Consider the following 16,612-nt stretch of genomic DNA (forward strand, 5'->3'; position numbering starts at 1 on the left):
ATGTAGAGTGACTTGTTCTCCCTTCTGTTCTGTGTACGTGTGTGTGTGTGCATGTGTGTGTGTGATTGTATGTGTGTGGTTGTGTGTGTGTATGAGCGCGCGTTAGTGTGTGTATGGACGTTTTGGATTGTGTATGAGGGTGATTGCTATATGTGTGTGTGCATGTCCACTTGTCTGTCATTGGGCATATCTGCTCATCATGGTGGAATCCCTCCACTTCTTGCCTCCCATAACAGGAGGCCTCTGCTTGGCTTTTCAATTCAATACCATGCTATCTGCAGTTCATCACAGTTCCCCTTCATTTTGGGTCAAATCAAAGCGATGGAGAATCGAGGGGCATTAATGCCCAAACGATTGAGGGTGACTGATGTCCCGACAACAGGGGGAAGTTCGTCAGACCAGACCAAGGACCTTATGAATGGCCACTTCCACCTCTAACTCAGCTGTCAGTCAACCAACCAATGACACCAAGAACATTGTGATATGTTTTTGTCCCTCTACAGTGGAGCAAGGTGACAGTGTAGCATTCATTCTGAAGCCATTTGTTTCAAATGCAGTGTCGGATACCAGCTCACCTGCTTGAACGGAAAAACACAGAACTATAATCCACCAGAGACACAACCTTTTTCAGTTGCACTTTATTGTGCATTGCTGACTGAACAGGGTAACAAATTAAATCAAACTTGATTTGTCACATGCGCCAAATACAACAGGAACAGTGAAATGCTTATTTACAAGCCCTTAACCAACAGTGCAGTTCAAGAAGAGTTAAGAAAATATTTACCAAGTAGACTAAAATAAAAAGTAGTCATAATAAAAAGTAACGTAAGAAGAATAACGAGGCTATATACAGGGGGCCGAGTCAGAGTGCGAGTCAGTGTGCGGGGGTACAGGTTAGTTGAGGTAATTTGTACATGTAGGTGGTGGTGAAGTGACTATGCATAGATAATAAACAACGAGTAGCAGCAGTGCCTGGTGGCGATTATATTAATTGTTCAGCAGTATTATGGCTTGGAAGCTGTTGAGGAGCCTTTTGATCCTAGACTTGGCGCTCCAGTACCGTTTGCCGTGCGTTTGCCGTGCGGAAAACAGTCTATAACTTGGGTGACTGGAGTCTCTGACAATTTTATGGGCTTTCCCCAGACACCACCTATTGTACAGGTCCTGGATGGCAGGAAACTTGGCCCCAGTGATGCACTGGGCCGTTCGCAAAACCCTCTGTAGCGCCTTACGGTCAGATGCCCAGCAGTTGCCATACCAGGCGGTGACGCAACTGACAGGATGCTCTCGATGGTGCAGCTGTAGAACCTTTTGAGGATCTGGGGACCCGTGCCAAATCTTTTCAGTCTCCTGAGGGGGAAAAGGTTTTGTCGTGCCCTCTTCACGACTGTCTTGGTATTTTTGGACCATGATAGTTCAATGGTGACGTGGACACCAAGGAACTTGAAACTCTCGACCTGCTCCACTACAGCCCCGTCGATGTTAATGGGGGCCTGTTCGGCCCGCCTTTTCCTGTAGTCCACGATCAGCTCCTTTGTCTTGCTTACATTAAGGGAGAGGTTGTTGTCCTGGCACCACACTGCCAGTTCTCTGACGTCCTCCCTATAGGCCGTCTCATCGTTGTCGGTGATCAGGCCTACCACCGTTGTGTCATCAGCAAACTTAATGATGGTGTTGGAGACGTGTTTGGCCACACAGTCGTGGGTGAACAGGGAATACAGGAGGGGACAAAGTACACACCCCTGAGGGGCCCCAGTGTCAAGGATCAGCGTGGCAGGGTGGCAGTGCGGGGGCACCGGTGTCATGTAATTAAGGTAATTATGTACATGCAGGAAGGGTTATTAAAGTGGCTATGCATAGATAATTATAGAGAGTAGCAGCAGCGTAGAGGGGGGTGCAAATAGTCCGGGTAGCCATTTGATTAGATGTTCAGGAGTCTTATGGCTTGGGGATAGAAGCTGGTCAGAAGCCTCTTGGACCTAGACTTGGCACTCCAGTACCGCTTGCCGTGCGGTAGCAGAGAGAACAGTCTATGACAAGGGTGGCTGAAGTCTTTGACAATTTTTAGGGCCTTCCTCTGACACCACCTGGAATAGAGGTCTTGGATGGCAGGCAGCTTGGCCCCAGTGACGTGCTGGGCCGTACGCACTACCCTCTGTAGGGCCTTGCGGTAGGAGGACGAGCAGTTGCCATACCAGGTAGTGATGCAACCCGTCAGGATGCTCTTGATGGTGCAGCTGTAAAAACCTTTGAGGATCTGAGAACTCATGACACATCTTTTCAGTCTCCTGGGGGGGGAAAAGGTTTTCTTGTGCCCTCTTCAAGACTGTCTTGGTGTGCTTGGATCATGGTAGTTTTTTGGTGAGATGGACGCCAAGGAACTTGAAGCTGTCAGCCTTCTCCACTACAGCCCTGTCGATGAGAATGGGGGCATGCTAGATCCTCCTTTTCCTGTAGTCCACAATCATCTCCTTAGTCTTGATCATGTTGAGGGAGAGGTTGTTGTCCTTGCACCAAACAGTCAGGTCTCTGACCTCCTCCCTATAGGCTGTCTCATCGTTGTCGGTGATCAGGCCTACCACTGTTGTCTCATCAACAAACGTAATGATGGTGTTGGAGTTGTGCCTGGCTGTGCAGGCATGAGTGAACAGGGAGTACAGGAGGGCACTGAGCACGCACCCCTGAGGCGCCCCCGTGTTGAGGATCAGCGTGCCGGATGTGTTGTTACCTACCCTTACCACCTGGGGGCGGCCCGTCAGGAAATCCAGTATCCAGATGCAAAGTGAGGAGTATAGCCCCAGGGTCCTTAGCATAGTGATGAGCTTTGAGGGCACTATGGTGTTGAACGCTGAGCTGTAGTTAATGAATAACATTCTCACATAGGTGTTCCTTTTGTCAAGGTGAGAAAGGACAGTGTGGAGTGTAATAGAGATTGCATCATCTGTGGATCTGTTGGGGCGGTATGCAAATTGAGTGGGTCTAGGGTTTCTGGGATAATGGTGTTAATGTGAGCCATGACCAGCCTTTCAAAGCCCTTCATGGCTACAGACGTGAGTGGTAAGGGTCGGTAGTCATTTAGGCAGGTTACCTTAGTGGTCTTGGGTGTTCTTGGAGGTCTGCTTGAAACATGTTGGTATTACAGACTCAGACAGAGATAGGTTGGTCAGCACATGCTCGGAGTACAAGTCCTGGTAATCCATCTGGCCCTGTGGCCTTGTGAATGTTGACCTGTTTAAAGGTCTTACTCACACCGGCTGCGGAGAGCATGATCACACAGTCATCCAGAACAGCTGATGCTCTCATGCATGTTTCAGTGTTACTTGCCTCGAAGAGAGCATAGACGTTTTTTAGCTCGTCTGGTAGGCGTGTGTCACTGGGCAGCTCTTGGCCGTGCTTCTCTTTGTAGTCTGTAATAGTTTGCAAGCCATGCCACATCCAACGACTGTGGGAGCCATTGTAGTAAGATTCGATCTTAGTCCTGCATTGACGCTTTGCCTGTGTGATGGTTCATCAGAGGGCATAGCGGGATTTCTTATAAGTTTCTGGGTTAGAGTCCCGCTCTTGAAAGCAGCAGCTCTACCCTTTAGCTCAATGCAAATGTTGCCTGTAATCCATGGCTTCTGTTTGGGGTATGTACGTACAGTCACTGTGGGGATGATGTCCTCGATGAACTTATTGATAAAGCCAGTGACTGATGTGGTGTACTCCTCAATGCCATCGGAAGATCTCCGGAACATATTCCAGTCTGTGATAGCAAAACAGTCCTGTAGTTTAGCATCTGCTTCATCTGACCACTTTTTTTAGACCGAGTTACTGGTGCTTCCTGCTTTAATTTTTGCTTGTAAGCAGGAATCAGGAGTTATGGTCAGATTTGCCAAATGGAGGACGAGGGAGAGCTTTGTACACGTTTCTGTGTGTGGAGTAGAGGTGCTCTAGAATTTTTTCCCCTCTGGTTGCAGATATAACATGCTGATAGAAATTTGGTAAAACTGATTTAAGTTTCCCTGCATTAAAATCCCCGGCCACTAGGAGCACCGTCTTTAGATGAGCTTATCCTGTTTGCTTATGGCGGAATACAGCTAATTTAGTGTGGTTTTAGTGCCAGCCTCGCTCTGTGGTGATATGTAGACAGCTATGAAAAATACAGATGAAAACTTTCTAGGTAGGTAGTGTGGTCTACAGCTTATCATGAGATACTCTACTTCAGGCGAGTAAAACCTTGAGACTTCCTTAGATATCATGCACCAGCTGTTTTTTAAATAAATGCATAGGCCCCCACCCCATGTCTTAACAGAGGCTGCTGTTCTGTCTTTCAGATAGAGTGTATAATCCGCCAGCTGTATGTTCTTTATGTCGTCGTTCAGCCACGACTCGGTGAAAACATATATTATTATATTATTATTATATTATATTATATTATATTACATATATTTTTAATGTCCCGTTTGTAGGATATATGTGCTTTCAGTTCGTCCCATTTATTTTCCAGCGCTAGAACGTTAGCTATCACAACAGAAGGCAAGGGCAGGTTAGCCACTTGTCACCTGATCTTCGCAAGGCACCTGATCTTTTGCCTCGAAATCTCAGTTTCCTTCTCCAGCGAATTACGGGGCAGCAACATTGTGTACAAAAGAAGTTACGAACAACGCAAAAAAACTAAAACAAAATAGCATGATTGGTTGAGAGCCGATAAGATGGCAGCCCTACCCTCCGGCGCCATCAAAAAACAACAGGGAAATAACACACTAACAACAGGGATATAACACTGTAACAAGAGGGAAATAACAGGGTAACGACAGGGAAATAACAGAAACAAGAGGGAAATAACACGGTAATAAGATAGAAATATCAGGAATCAACAGGGAAAGAAGACAGTAACAGGGAACTAACACGGTAACAACAGGGATATAACACACTAACAACAGGAATATAACACTGTAACAAGAGGTAAATAACAGAAACGACAGGGAAATAACAGAAACAAGAGGGAAATAACACGGTAACAACAGGGAAACAACACAGTAACAACAGGGATATAACACACGAACAACAGGAATATAACACTGTAACAAGAGGTAAATAACAGGGTAACGACAGGGAAATAACAGAAACAAGAGGGAAATAACACGGTAACAACAGGGAAACAACACAGTAACAACAGGGATATAACACACTAACAACAGGGATATAACACTGTAACAAGAGGGAAATAACAGGGTAATGACAGGGAAATAACAGAAACAAGAGGGAAATAACACGGTAACAAGATAGAAATATCAGGAATCAACAGGGAAAGAAGACAGTAACAACAGGGAAATAACAGAAACAAGAGGGAAATAACACGGTAACAACAGGGAAATAACACGGTAATAAGATAGAAATATCAGGAATCAACAGGGAAAGAAGACAGTAACAACAGGGAAATAACATGGCAACTAATAACATTTTATTGTCACATACACATGGTTAGCAGATGTTAATGCGAGTGTAGCGAAATGCTTGTGCAGTGCAGTAATATCTAACAAGAAATCTAACAATTCCCCAACAACTATCTAATACACACAAATCTAAAGGGGTGAATAAGAATATGTACATATAAATATATGGATGAGCGAAGGCTGAGCGGCATAGGCAAGGTGCAGTAGATGGTATAAGGTAGAGTATATACATATGAGGGAGTTGCAGTTGCGGTTGAGGGCAGTGCAGTTGCCGTACCATGCTGTGATACAGCCCGACAGGATGCTCTCGATTGTGAATCTATAAAATTTTAGCAGGGTTTTCACTGACAACACAAATTTCTTCAGCTTCCTGAGGTTGAAGAGGCGCTGTTGTGCCTTCTTCACCACACTGTCTGTGTGGGTGGACTATTTCAGTTTGTCTGTGATATGTACGCAGAGGAACTTAAAAAAACCTTCTCCACTGCTGTCCCTTTGATGTGGATAAGGGGGTGCTCCCGCTGCTGTTTCCTGAAGTCCATGATCATCTCCTTTGTTTTGTTGACGTTAAGTGAGAGGTTGTTTTCCTGACACCACACTCCGAGTGCCCTCACTTCCTCCCTGTAGGCTGTCTCGTTGCTGTTGGTAATCAAGCCCACTACTGTTGTGTCGTCTGCAAACTTCATGATTGAGTTGAAGGCGCGCATGGCCACGCAGTCGTGGATGAACAGGGAGTACAGGGGGCCGAGCACGCACACCCTTGTGGGGACCCAGTGTTGAGGGTCAGCGAAGTGGAGATGTTGATTCCTACTTTCACCACCTGGGAGCAGCACGTCAGAAAGTCCAGGACCCAATTGCGCAGGGCGGGGTTGAGACCCAGGGCTTCCAGCTTGATGATGAGCTAGGAGGGTACTATGGTGTTGAATTCTGAGCTGTAGTCAATGAACAGCATTCTTACATAGGTATTCCTCTTGTCCAGATGGGTTAGGGCAGTGTGCAGTGTGATGGCGATTGCATCATCGGTGGACCTGTTGGTGCGGTATGCAAACTGAAGTGGGTCTAGTGTGGCCGGTAAGTAGGAGGTGATAAAATCCTTGACTATTCTCGCAAAGCACTTCATGATGACAGAAGTGAGTGCTACGTGGCAATAGTCATTTAGTTCAGTTACCTTTGCCTTCTTGGGTATAGGAACAATGTTGGCCATCTTGAAGCATGTGGGGACAGCAGACTGGGATAACGATTGATTGAATGTGTCCGTAACAACACAGTAACAAGAGGGCAATAACACAGGAACAACAGGGAAATAACATGAAGCAACAGGGAAATTACATGGTAACAACAGGGAAATAACACAATAACAACAGGGAAATAACACAGTAACAACAGGGAAATAACACAGTAACAACAGGGAAATAACACAGAAACAACCGGGAAATAACACAGCAACAACAGGGAAATACCAGGGAAAAAACACAGCTACAACAGGGAAATGACACGGTAACAACAGGGAAATAACACGGTAACAACAGGGAAATAACACAGTAACAACAAGGAAATAACACAGTAACAACAGGGAAATAACACGGTAACAACAGGGAAATAACACAGTAACAACAGGGAAATAACACGGTAACACCAGGGAAATAACACGGTAACAACAGGGAAATAACACAGCTACAACAGGGAAATAACACTGTAACACCAGGGAAATAACACTGTAACACCAGGGAAATAACACGGTAACAACAGGGAAATAACACAGTAACAACAGGGAAATAACACTGTAACAACAGGGAAATAACACTGTAACACCAGGGAAATAACACTGTAACACCAGGGAAATAACACTGTAACACCAGGGAAAATAACACAGTAACAACAGGGAAATAACACAGTAACAACAGGGAAATAACACTGTAACACCAGGGAAATAACACGGTAACACCAGGGAAATAACACGGTAACAACAGGGAAATAACACAGAAACAACCGGGAAATAACACAGCAACAACAGGGAAATAACAGGGAAAAAACACAGCTACAACAGGGAAATAACACGGTAACAACAGGGAAATAACACGGTAACAACAGGGAAATAACACAGTAACAACAAGGAAATAACACAGTAACAACAGGGAAATAACACGGTAACAACAGGGAAATAACACAGTAACAACAGGGAAATAACACGGTAACACCAGGGAAATAACACGGTAACAACAGGGAAATAACACAGCTACAACAGGGAAATAACACTGTAACACCAGGGAAATAACACTGTAACACCAGGGAAATAACACGGTAACAACAGGGAAATAACACAGTAACAACAGGGAAATAACACTGTAACACCAGGGAAATAACACTGTAACACCAGGGAAATAGCACTGTAACACCAGGGAAATAACACTGTAACACCAGGGAAAATAACACGGTAACAACAGGGAAATAACACAATAACAAAAGGGAAATAACACAGTAACAACAGGGAAATAACACAGTAACAACAGGGAAATAACACAGAACCAACCGGGAAATAACACAGCAACAACAGGGAAATAACACGGTAACAACAGGGAAATAACACGGTAACAACAGGGAAATAACACAGTAACAACAAGGAAATAACACAGTAACAACAGGGAAATAACACGGTAACAACAGGGAAATAACACAGTAACAACAAGGAAATAACACAGCTACAACAGGGAAATAACACTGTAACACCAGGGAAATAACACTGTAACACCAGGGAAATAACAATGTAACACCAGGGAAAATAACACAGTAACAACAGGGAAATAACACAGTAACAACAGGGAAATAACACTGTAACACCAGGGAAATAACACGGTAACACCAGGGAAATAACACGGTAACAACAGGGAAATAACACAGAAACAACCGGGAAATAACACAGCAACAACAGGGAAATAACAGGGAAAAAACACAGCTACAACAGGGAAATAACACGGTAACAACAGGGAAATAACACGGTAACAACAGGGAAATAACACAGTAACAACAAGGAAATAACACAGTAACAACAGGGAAATAACACGGTAACAACAGGGAAATAACACAGTAACAACAGGGAAATAACACGGTAACACCAGGGAAATAACACGGTAACAACAGGGAAATAACACAGCTACAACAGGGAAATAACACTGTAACACCAGGGAAATAACACTGTAACACCAGGGAAATAACACGGTAACAACAGGGAAATAACACAGTAACAACAGGGAAATAACACTGTAACAACAGGGAAATAACACTGTAACACCAGGGAAATAACACTGTAACACCAGGGAAATAACACTGTAACACCAGGGAAAATAACACGGTAACAACAGGGAAATAACACAGTAACAACAGGGAAATAACACTGTAACACCAGGGAAATAACACGGTAACACCAGGGAAATAACACGGTAACAACAGGGAAATAACGCAGCTACAACAGGGAAATAACACTGTAACACCAGGGAAATAACACGGTAACAACAGGGAAATAACACTGTAACACCAGGGAAATAAAACAGTAACAACAGGGAAATAACACTGTAACACCAGGGAAATAACACAGTAACAACAGGGAAATAACACAGTAACAACACGGAAATAACACAGCAACAACAGGGAAATAACATGGTAACGACAGCAAATTAACAGGAAACAAAGAGGTTACAACACGATAATCAACTGTTCATAGTTTGTATGAATCTGCTGAGAAAGGTGACATAGCATTGAATACTTTCTACATTACTTGTGCTTATTACCTGCTATTTATAGTTCTTAATAAAGTACAAAGTACCCTTTGTTCTAACCTTTTCTAATAAAGTTTAGGCTATTGGTTTTAAAATCAAATCACCACTAAAAGTCACTGACTATCTATAAAGTCATAGAACTATAGATACTGTGGACATATTTGCCAAACTGAAACAAGGAAACAAGTACATGAAGAATGCGACAAAATGTCAATTTCACAGGTACACTGAGTGTTAGTACTACTGCAGAGAGTGTGAAGTTGCATCGATGTGCGAGAGAGTGGAAAACACCACGAGAGGGAGAGGGAGGAGAGAGCGAGAGAGCAAGAGAGAGCAAGAGAGAGCGAGAGAGACAGCAAAAGACAGAGAGCGAGAGATAGAAAGAGAGAGTGAGAGAGGAGCACAAAATAACAGAAAACAAAAGAACAGGAGAGAAGAGGAGAGGAGCGTGTTACTCACGTAGGCACTGAGGCACCATTCCGTTCCAGGTGCCGTTGCCCACGCAGGTGAGGATGGCAGGGAAGGACAGCTCGTACCCGGGGGAGCAGCTGTAGCTCACGCTAGTGCCCCACTCAAAGTCTGTGCCCTCCAGGACCCCATTGGAGATGGCAGAGGGTGCCGCGCAGGTCACCGCTATGGGGGGAGAGGAGAGGGAGAGAGGGGTGACAAAGTGGAAAGAGGGTGGGTGTAGTTGGATAGAGGACAGGGATAGGGAGGACAGAAAGGCAAAGGGGAGAGGGAGTTTACTCTCTGTGTAATACTGTAGTTAATGCTGAATTACTCTCTTACTTAACCCTCATTATCCCTGTAAGGAATCTCATGAATCAATTAGGGATGAATTATACTTTACCATTCCATTCATGGCATTAAAGCAAACAGTGAACACACAGGAAACCTTTGGAAAAGGGCCACAGCCAGGCTAACAACTAAAACAACACATTCTCAACAACAAAATCTTAGGAAATTAGGTCTAAGGAGTATTTGTAGCTGTGCGAAGCATGACCATGTAGTAAAGCTATATAATGTCACCCTTAGTGGACATTTACTGCCAGCTGTCTAACTGAAACAGAACTAATGCTTTTCTCTCAGACCACTAGCTTCCGGGTGTCATGACCTCTGCATCCCCAATAGCTACGGAGTGCACCATATAGGGAATAGAGTTCCATTTGGGGTGCAGCCAATGACTGTCTAAACAAACATGAAAGTGTTGGGGGGGGGGAGTGGGGGCGACATCAGGGAGGTAGAGAAAGTCAAAGGGACTGTTTGTTTGTCTGAGAGCTGCCTGGGAGTCTCGCTGCGCCCCAGCCTACGCCACGCTTGAGTGGGTGAGAGGGATAGGCTGGATGACTCATGTTGCACTCTGTAGAGCGAGTCTCTCTCTCCCATGTCTGTTATTCACACACTTCTGCCAACCACTATGTGGAGACAGGTATACTCCTCTCACTGAATTAGAGTAACAGCAGATAAGGCTTTCCAGAACACTGTGGGCAGAAATATATTTTCCAGCAGACTGTACAATAAACACACTCCTCTCACCAAATAGCAGTAAGATAGGCTTTCCAAAATAGTGCACCATGGATACTGCTCTCACTGGATAACAGGAATAGCACTGCAGGTAGGCGTTGGAGCAGGAACAGCACGAGTGGGATATGCAGAGTTCAGAGAGAGGTAATCCAAGAGAATTAGGATTCTATTTTGATGGGGGAAATCTCAGTGTTTGTAGATTACTGGCTAGGCTTGGTGGGTGTTGGGCAGGGGTGTCAATTCTTATGTGGGGGGTGATCTCTTGAAGGAACCTCATGTGGGAGCTGGCATATAGTTACAAGACAAATTGGTGGTAGGTTTAAAGCAACGTTGTCAAATTGCAGGGGGAGACTTTGGCTGTGTCCAAAATGGTATGCTATTCCCTATATAGTGCACTACTTTTCACCAGAGCCCATTGGTACCCTATTCCCTACATAGTGCACTACTTTTCACCAGAGCCCACTGGCACCCTATTCCCTATATAGTGCACTACTTTTCACCAGAGCGCATTGATACCCTATTCCCTATATAGTGCACTACTTTTCACCAGAACCCTTTGACTGAGAGGGTAGTGATTCCCTCCCAATTCATCAGCTGACTATAAAAACAAACACATTTGTCAAGCCCATTGGCTGTGCTTATTGTCATCTATGTGCTCCGGTAATAAAAGCCATAAACGTGTAATAAGTTCCCAAATGTTCTATTAATATTCTGAATTAGTATTGGACATGCTTGGTGGCTCGTCCATTGAGAGTAGACCAGCTTGCCTTGTACTAAGCTAATGAATAATATGTTTATGCAGTGGTTTCACAGCTGCTCTGACAGCTCCTGCACTTCACAGGCGCAGAACACAAATATTCTCACATACTTATACAGTACATGTACACGCACGCACGCACGCACGCACGCACGCACGCACGCACGCACGCACGCACGCACGCACGCACGCACGCACACACACACACACACACACACACACACACACACACACACACACACACACACACACACACACACACACACACACACACACACACGCACGCACACACGCACACACACACACACACACACAGTTTGTTAAAAGCCAATGTCAGACTTTCACCCAGCCATTTCCATTTTCAGTTTGCTTCCCGACACTTTAACATCCATATTCATAGATCCAACTGTGCATCATAAGAATGCACTGCACCAAGATATCACTCTGCAGCTGTTACATATGTATGTACAACACACTCTCTCACAGAGCCAAGAGATTCAACTCTAACCTGTTCAAATGGATGGCCATATCTGTGTTAATTGTAATTTGTCCAAGATAATGGTAATACAAAGCAGCATTTTATGCAAGTTGAGAAAGGGTTTTTTATGAAGAAGAGAAACCTTTTCTGCCTGGCATATAGTGTCAACAACAACAAGACAGGATATTACAATAACAAGCCAAAGCACAATGCTATCCTGTATTTAAACTCTTCCTCTGTGACTGCTAGCAGGACACAAAGACATCTAGGCTACTGTTGCTCAGGCAACCAGTGTGGGAAGGGAACCAGCAGGTGTTTAGTGTTACTGTGAATAAGCTATACCAATCTGTATTGAAACTCTGGGACAATGCCAACCTTGATTATTTCCTCCCTGAGACTGGGACTCATTGAACTATATTCTAAGGTGTAGATACACATATTCCAACACTCAAATTGAAGTATCAAAATAAACAAACCGAAGGCTCATAGGGTTCTAGCTAAAAGTAGTACCCTCTAAAGGGCCCTGTCTTTGAAGGATGTCATGATGCCAGAATGTTATTAAGATATGTTCCACAGAGCATTATGGGTAATGAAGTACATCATGCTACACATGTTGCTCGGCCTCACCTTTGCAGGATGCCATGATGCCACTCCAGGTACCGTTGGAGGTGCAGGTGCGCACGGGTGAGCTGTCAACCTCCATGGTGTATCCTGGCGCACACAGGAAGGTGATGTTCTGACCAATAGCAAAGTCCTCTCCATACCTCATCCCATTGGCTGGAACCCCAGGGTCACCACAATTTATCACTGTGATGGAAAGGAAGAAAGAAAGAAAGAAAGAAAGAGAGAAAGAGAAAGAAAAGTGTGAAAAAAGAGAAAGAAACTAACGAGTGACACAGAGTACTTGGTTGCAGCAAACAAGCACATAACAAAAAAGATACATACCCAGTAAGACACTTTACTCTGTAACAAACCATTATGTTTTTTGGCTCTTTTGCGCTATAGATGGTGATATCTATGACAGCGGTCGAAGTGCGATTTAGGCCCCATTGTTGGTCCGGTGTGAGATATGAATCGGGCTGTGACAACAATCAGCGGGAAACCTAATCCACAAATCATCTGAAACTACCCATTTATGCAGCCAGCAACAGATATCTCCACTGAGGAGATACCACCTCGCCTCTTTAATTCACAATGATAGATCTCACGATCACAGGAGAAAATCAATAGCTGTAAGCAGGGGAAGCTGTGTTCTCATACAGGGGTCTCCTGGGTTCAACTTCCATAATCAATTCTGTCGATCTTTTACAACTATCACTCCCTTCTGTTCTATGGATGAACAAACAGGGGCGGTATAGGGAGGAAAGCGGAGAGCAGAAAATAGAACGCTGCATGTTTCCAGAGTCTACCTGGGAATTCAGATGAAAAGGTCAAATAAACACATTAGTACCTCTGTACTCCCATGTGACTCACAACAAACCCCAAAAGTCCTTTCCCTATCTATTTTTTCATTTTGGAAAAAAAGTCCCCCCCCCCTATTGATTTATGTATCAATTCCGGAATCACAGTTTTTTTATACATTTTGTGTCTTTTGTGGAAAAACGTGTGAATGATGCTTCAGAATCAATCATCGGAGGCGTTAGCTTGTAAAACTGTCTTGGTGGTGTGAACAATGGCTCGACCAAAATGCTAATACGACTCCACCCCCGGATAGCAACCATGCATCACCCTTCTCAGCCTGCTCAATAAACACATGTAAAGACGCATCAATCATTCCTACTTTAACATGCCACAGGCAAGGGATGCTTCCCCAAAGAGCACCCTGTTCCCTATATAGCGCAATACTTTTGATCAAAGCACTATGACTATAGGGAATAGGGTGCCATTTTGGGACGTAAACCAAGGTCTCTATGGAAAGAGAGCGAAGTAAAGATAAAAACAGGCCCGGTAAAAAACATATGGGCACTAAATGGCATACGATCAAAGGCAATGAACCTGGCCTGGAGGAACCAGTATGTATGGTCTGTATGTCTAGTGGGGATATGGAGACAGACAGGCAGTAGTTCATAGATCTAGTCATCCTTTTCTGAATGAACTGAATCTGAACCTCTCTACCAGGAGAGGTAGAGAGGAATTATCTACCTGAAGTGGAGTAAGTCTCTCTCACTCTCCTCTTTTTCTCCCTCTTCCTCTCTCTCTTTCTCTCGTTCTCCCTCTCTATCTCTCTGTTTTTCTCCATCTCTCTCTCCCTCTGTCTATCTCTCTCTGTCTCGCCCCTGGGCCTGGATTTAAATCACATCGACTCCCTGGTGTTGTCTACTCGACTGAGGAGGATCTGAAGAAGTGGGAAGAGCTGAGGAGGGTATGGTAATGTACACCAGGTAACAGAGGCACAGAGGGATTGATTTCCTTATCTTGCTGGAGCAGGGGCACAGAGCTCTTCTGACCTTTCCTCTCTCTCAACCCGCAAGTCACTGTGTGTGTGACTCCTCCTCGTTCTGTCTCAATCCCTAACCCGCAGGCTACCTTAAAGAGCTTCCTCACTTCGACCAGCCCACCCTCCCTAGATGAGATGAGCAGCACGTTGAAATGTCATGAGGAGAGGATGCAAGATTTTGGTTGCATTCCAAATGACACCCTTTCCCCTATATCGTGTACTACATTTGACCAGAGGTGTAGTGCACCACTTTGGTGAAAAGTAGCGCACTATATAGGGAATAGGGTGCAATTTGGGATGCAACTTTGTCTTAAGCCTAAGTCCATTAATTTACCCTATGCTCTATCTATGATAGGACCTGATCAAAATAGGTAATCTACGAGAAAAATATGTGAAAATGAAAGATCACAATCGAACATAGAAATACATCTGTGTACATTTAGCTGAGTCATATCTACTGTCTATATGTATTGAAATCTCCCTCAAATGATTGTGGCGTTATCAGTAGGATTATTCACACAGCCCTGTTAATAAGCACACAAAAAAAGTCCAGTGCCCTTAGTCCTAAACGTCTCAGGCATTTCAGACCATAATGAATAAGATGACATGGACTGGTGCAGGATCAAGTCCCAGATCTGTTGCCGTTGGGGGCAGTGAGGTGGGTTTATGAGGACTTATTGGTGCAGCTGGGGGCAGTGAGGTGGGTTTATGAGGACTTACTGGTGAAGTTGGGGGCAGTGAGGTGGGTTTACGAGGACTTATTGGTGCAGCTGGGGGCAGTGAGGTGGGTTTATGAGGACTTATTGGTGCAGGTGGGGGCAGTGAGGTGGGTTTATGAGGACTTATTGGTGCAGCTGGGGGCAGTGAGGTGGGTTTATGAGGACTTATTGGTGCAGCTGGGGGCAGTGAGGTGGGTTTATGAGGACTCATTGGTGCAGCTGGGGGCAGTGAGGTGGGTTTATGAGGGCTTATTGGTGCAGCTGGGGGCAGTGAGGTGGGTTTATGAGGACTTATTGGTGCAGCTGGGGGCAGTAAGGTGGGTTTATGAGGACTTACTGGTGCAGTTGGGGGCAGTGAGGTGGGTTTATGAGGACTTATTGGTGCAGCTTTGGGCAGTGAGGTGGGTTTATGAGGACTTATTGGTGCAGCTGGGGGCAGTGAGGTGGGTTTATGAGGACTTATTGGTGCAGCTGGGGGCAGTGAGGTGGGTTTAAGAGGACTTATTGGTGCAGCTGGGGGCAGTGAGGTGGGTTTATGAGGACTTACTGGTGCAGTTGGGGGCAGTGCCAGACCAGGTGGCATTGGCCAGACACTGGCGGGTGGTGGAGCCGGTCAGCAGGTAGCCGTCCATACAGGAGTAGGTGACCGAGTGAGAGTAGGTAGTTCCGTCCAGCCTGTACACACGGCCGTTACTGGGGCTCCCTGGGTTCCCACACTGCCCCGCTGGTGAGAGAGATGCAGATAGAGTTCGATTGAATGATTGGGTTTATGTGATAATTCCAAATACATATGAAGTTGTTACATCACATTATGCACTATACATATATTACAATATATACTGTATATTGGTTAGATTTCAGCATCTACAGTATGGAATCATCTCTGATAAAGACTGCAAAATGTTTTTTTTGCAGATTTAAATGCACTTTAAATAACGTTTAAATTCATATGGACTGATACTGTGTGTCAATGCTAAGTATAGTATTTGTCCCTGCCATGAAATAATCACTGCCCCTTTCCCTACTACGGCATTCAAACCCCATAGCATCCACTCGGTCTAACCAAATAACAGACATTTTTCTGGAAATATGTACTTGAAAGCTGTTTACAAAAGAGTTGAGAGAAACGACTAGCATCTAGGTAAGAGTGGAATGGTAGGGCAGCCATTGTTGTAGGGATCCTCGTGGATATGACTTATGCAATGTCCAGAGTGGGATTTCAAGAGCTATGGAAGGAGGCTTAGGGAAATCAACAAGCAATTTACCATGATTGTGTCCCTGAAACATTTGACCATGTTTCCACATGTGAGGTACTTAGTGAGAGTATAAAATAAATCCACATTGCCACTGTCAAAGAAACGTCATTAAGTAATGAGTTAGGGGTTGTGCACTACTATTGAGGGAATAAGGGTGGCATTGAGGGTGGGTTGGGCTGAGTGAAATGTGAAACATCAGTCTTTCACAGAGAAAGGGACGTAAAACAGACTCC

The 16,612-nt window shown here is 44.7% G+C and overlaps 1 protein-coding gene across 1 annotated transcript in view; it reads right to left on the reverse strand.

Moving 5' to 3' along the window:
• LOC135549698 (CUB and sushi domain-containing protein 3-like) overlaps nucleotides 1-16,612 on the reverse strand; it is a gene marked incomplete at its 5' end in the record, with an annotated part of 323,045 nt that overhangs the window by 30,872 nt on the left and 275,561 nt on the right. Inside the window, 3 exons of the mRNA XM_064979922.1 lie at nucleotides 9,668-9,841; nucleotides 12,595-12,774; nucleotides 15,671-15,847. Of these exons, the coding sequence (XP_064835994.1) occupies nucleotides 9,668-9,841; nucleotides 12,595-12,774; nucleotides 15,671-15,847 (531 nt within the window). The remainder of the gene's footprint in view (nucleotides 1-9,667; nucleotides 9,842-12,594; nucleotides 12,775-15,670; nucleotides 15,848-16,612) is intronic.

The sequence above is a fragment of the Oncorhynchus masou genome, chromosome 12, assembly GCF_036934945.1.
Source record: "Oncorhynchus masou masou isolate Uvic2021 chromosome 12, UVic_Omas_1.1, whole genome shotgun sequence".
NCBI lineage: Eukaryota > Metazoa > Chordata > Actinopteri > Salmoniformes > Salmonidae > Oncorhynchus > Oncorhynchus masou.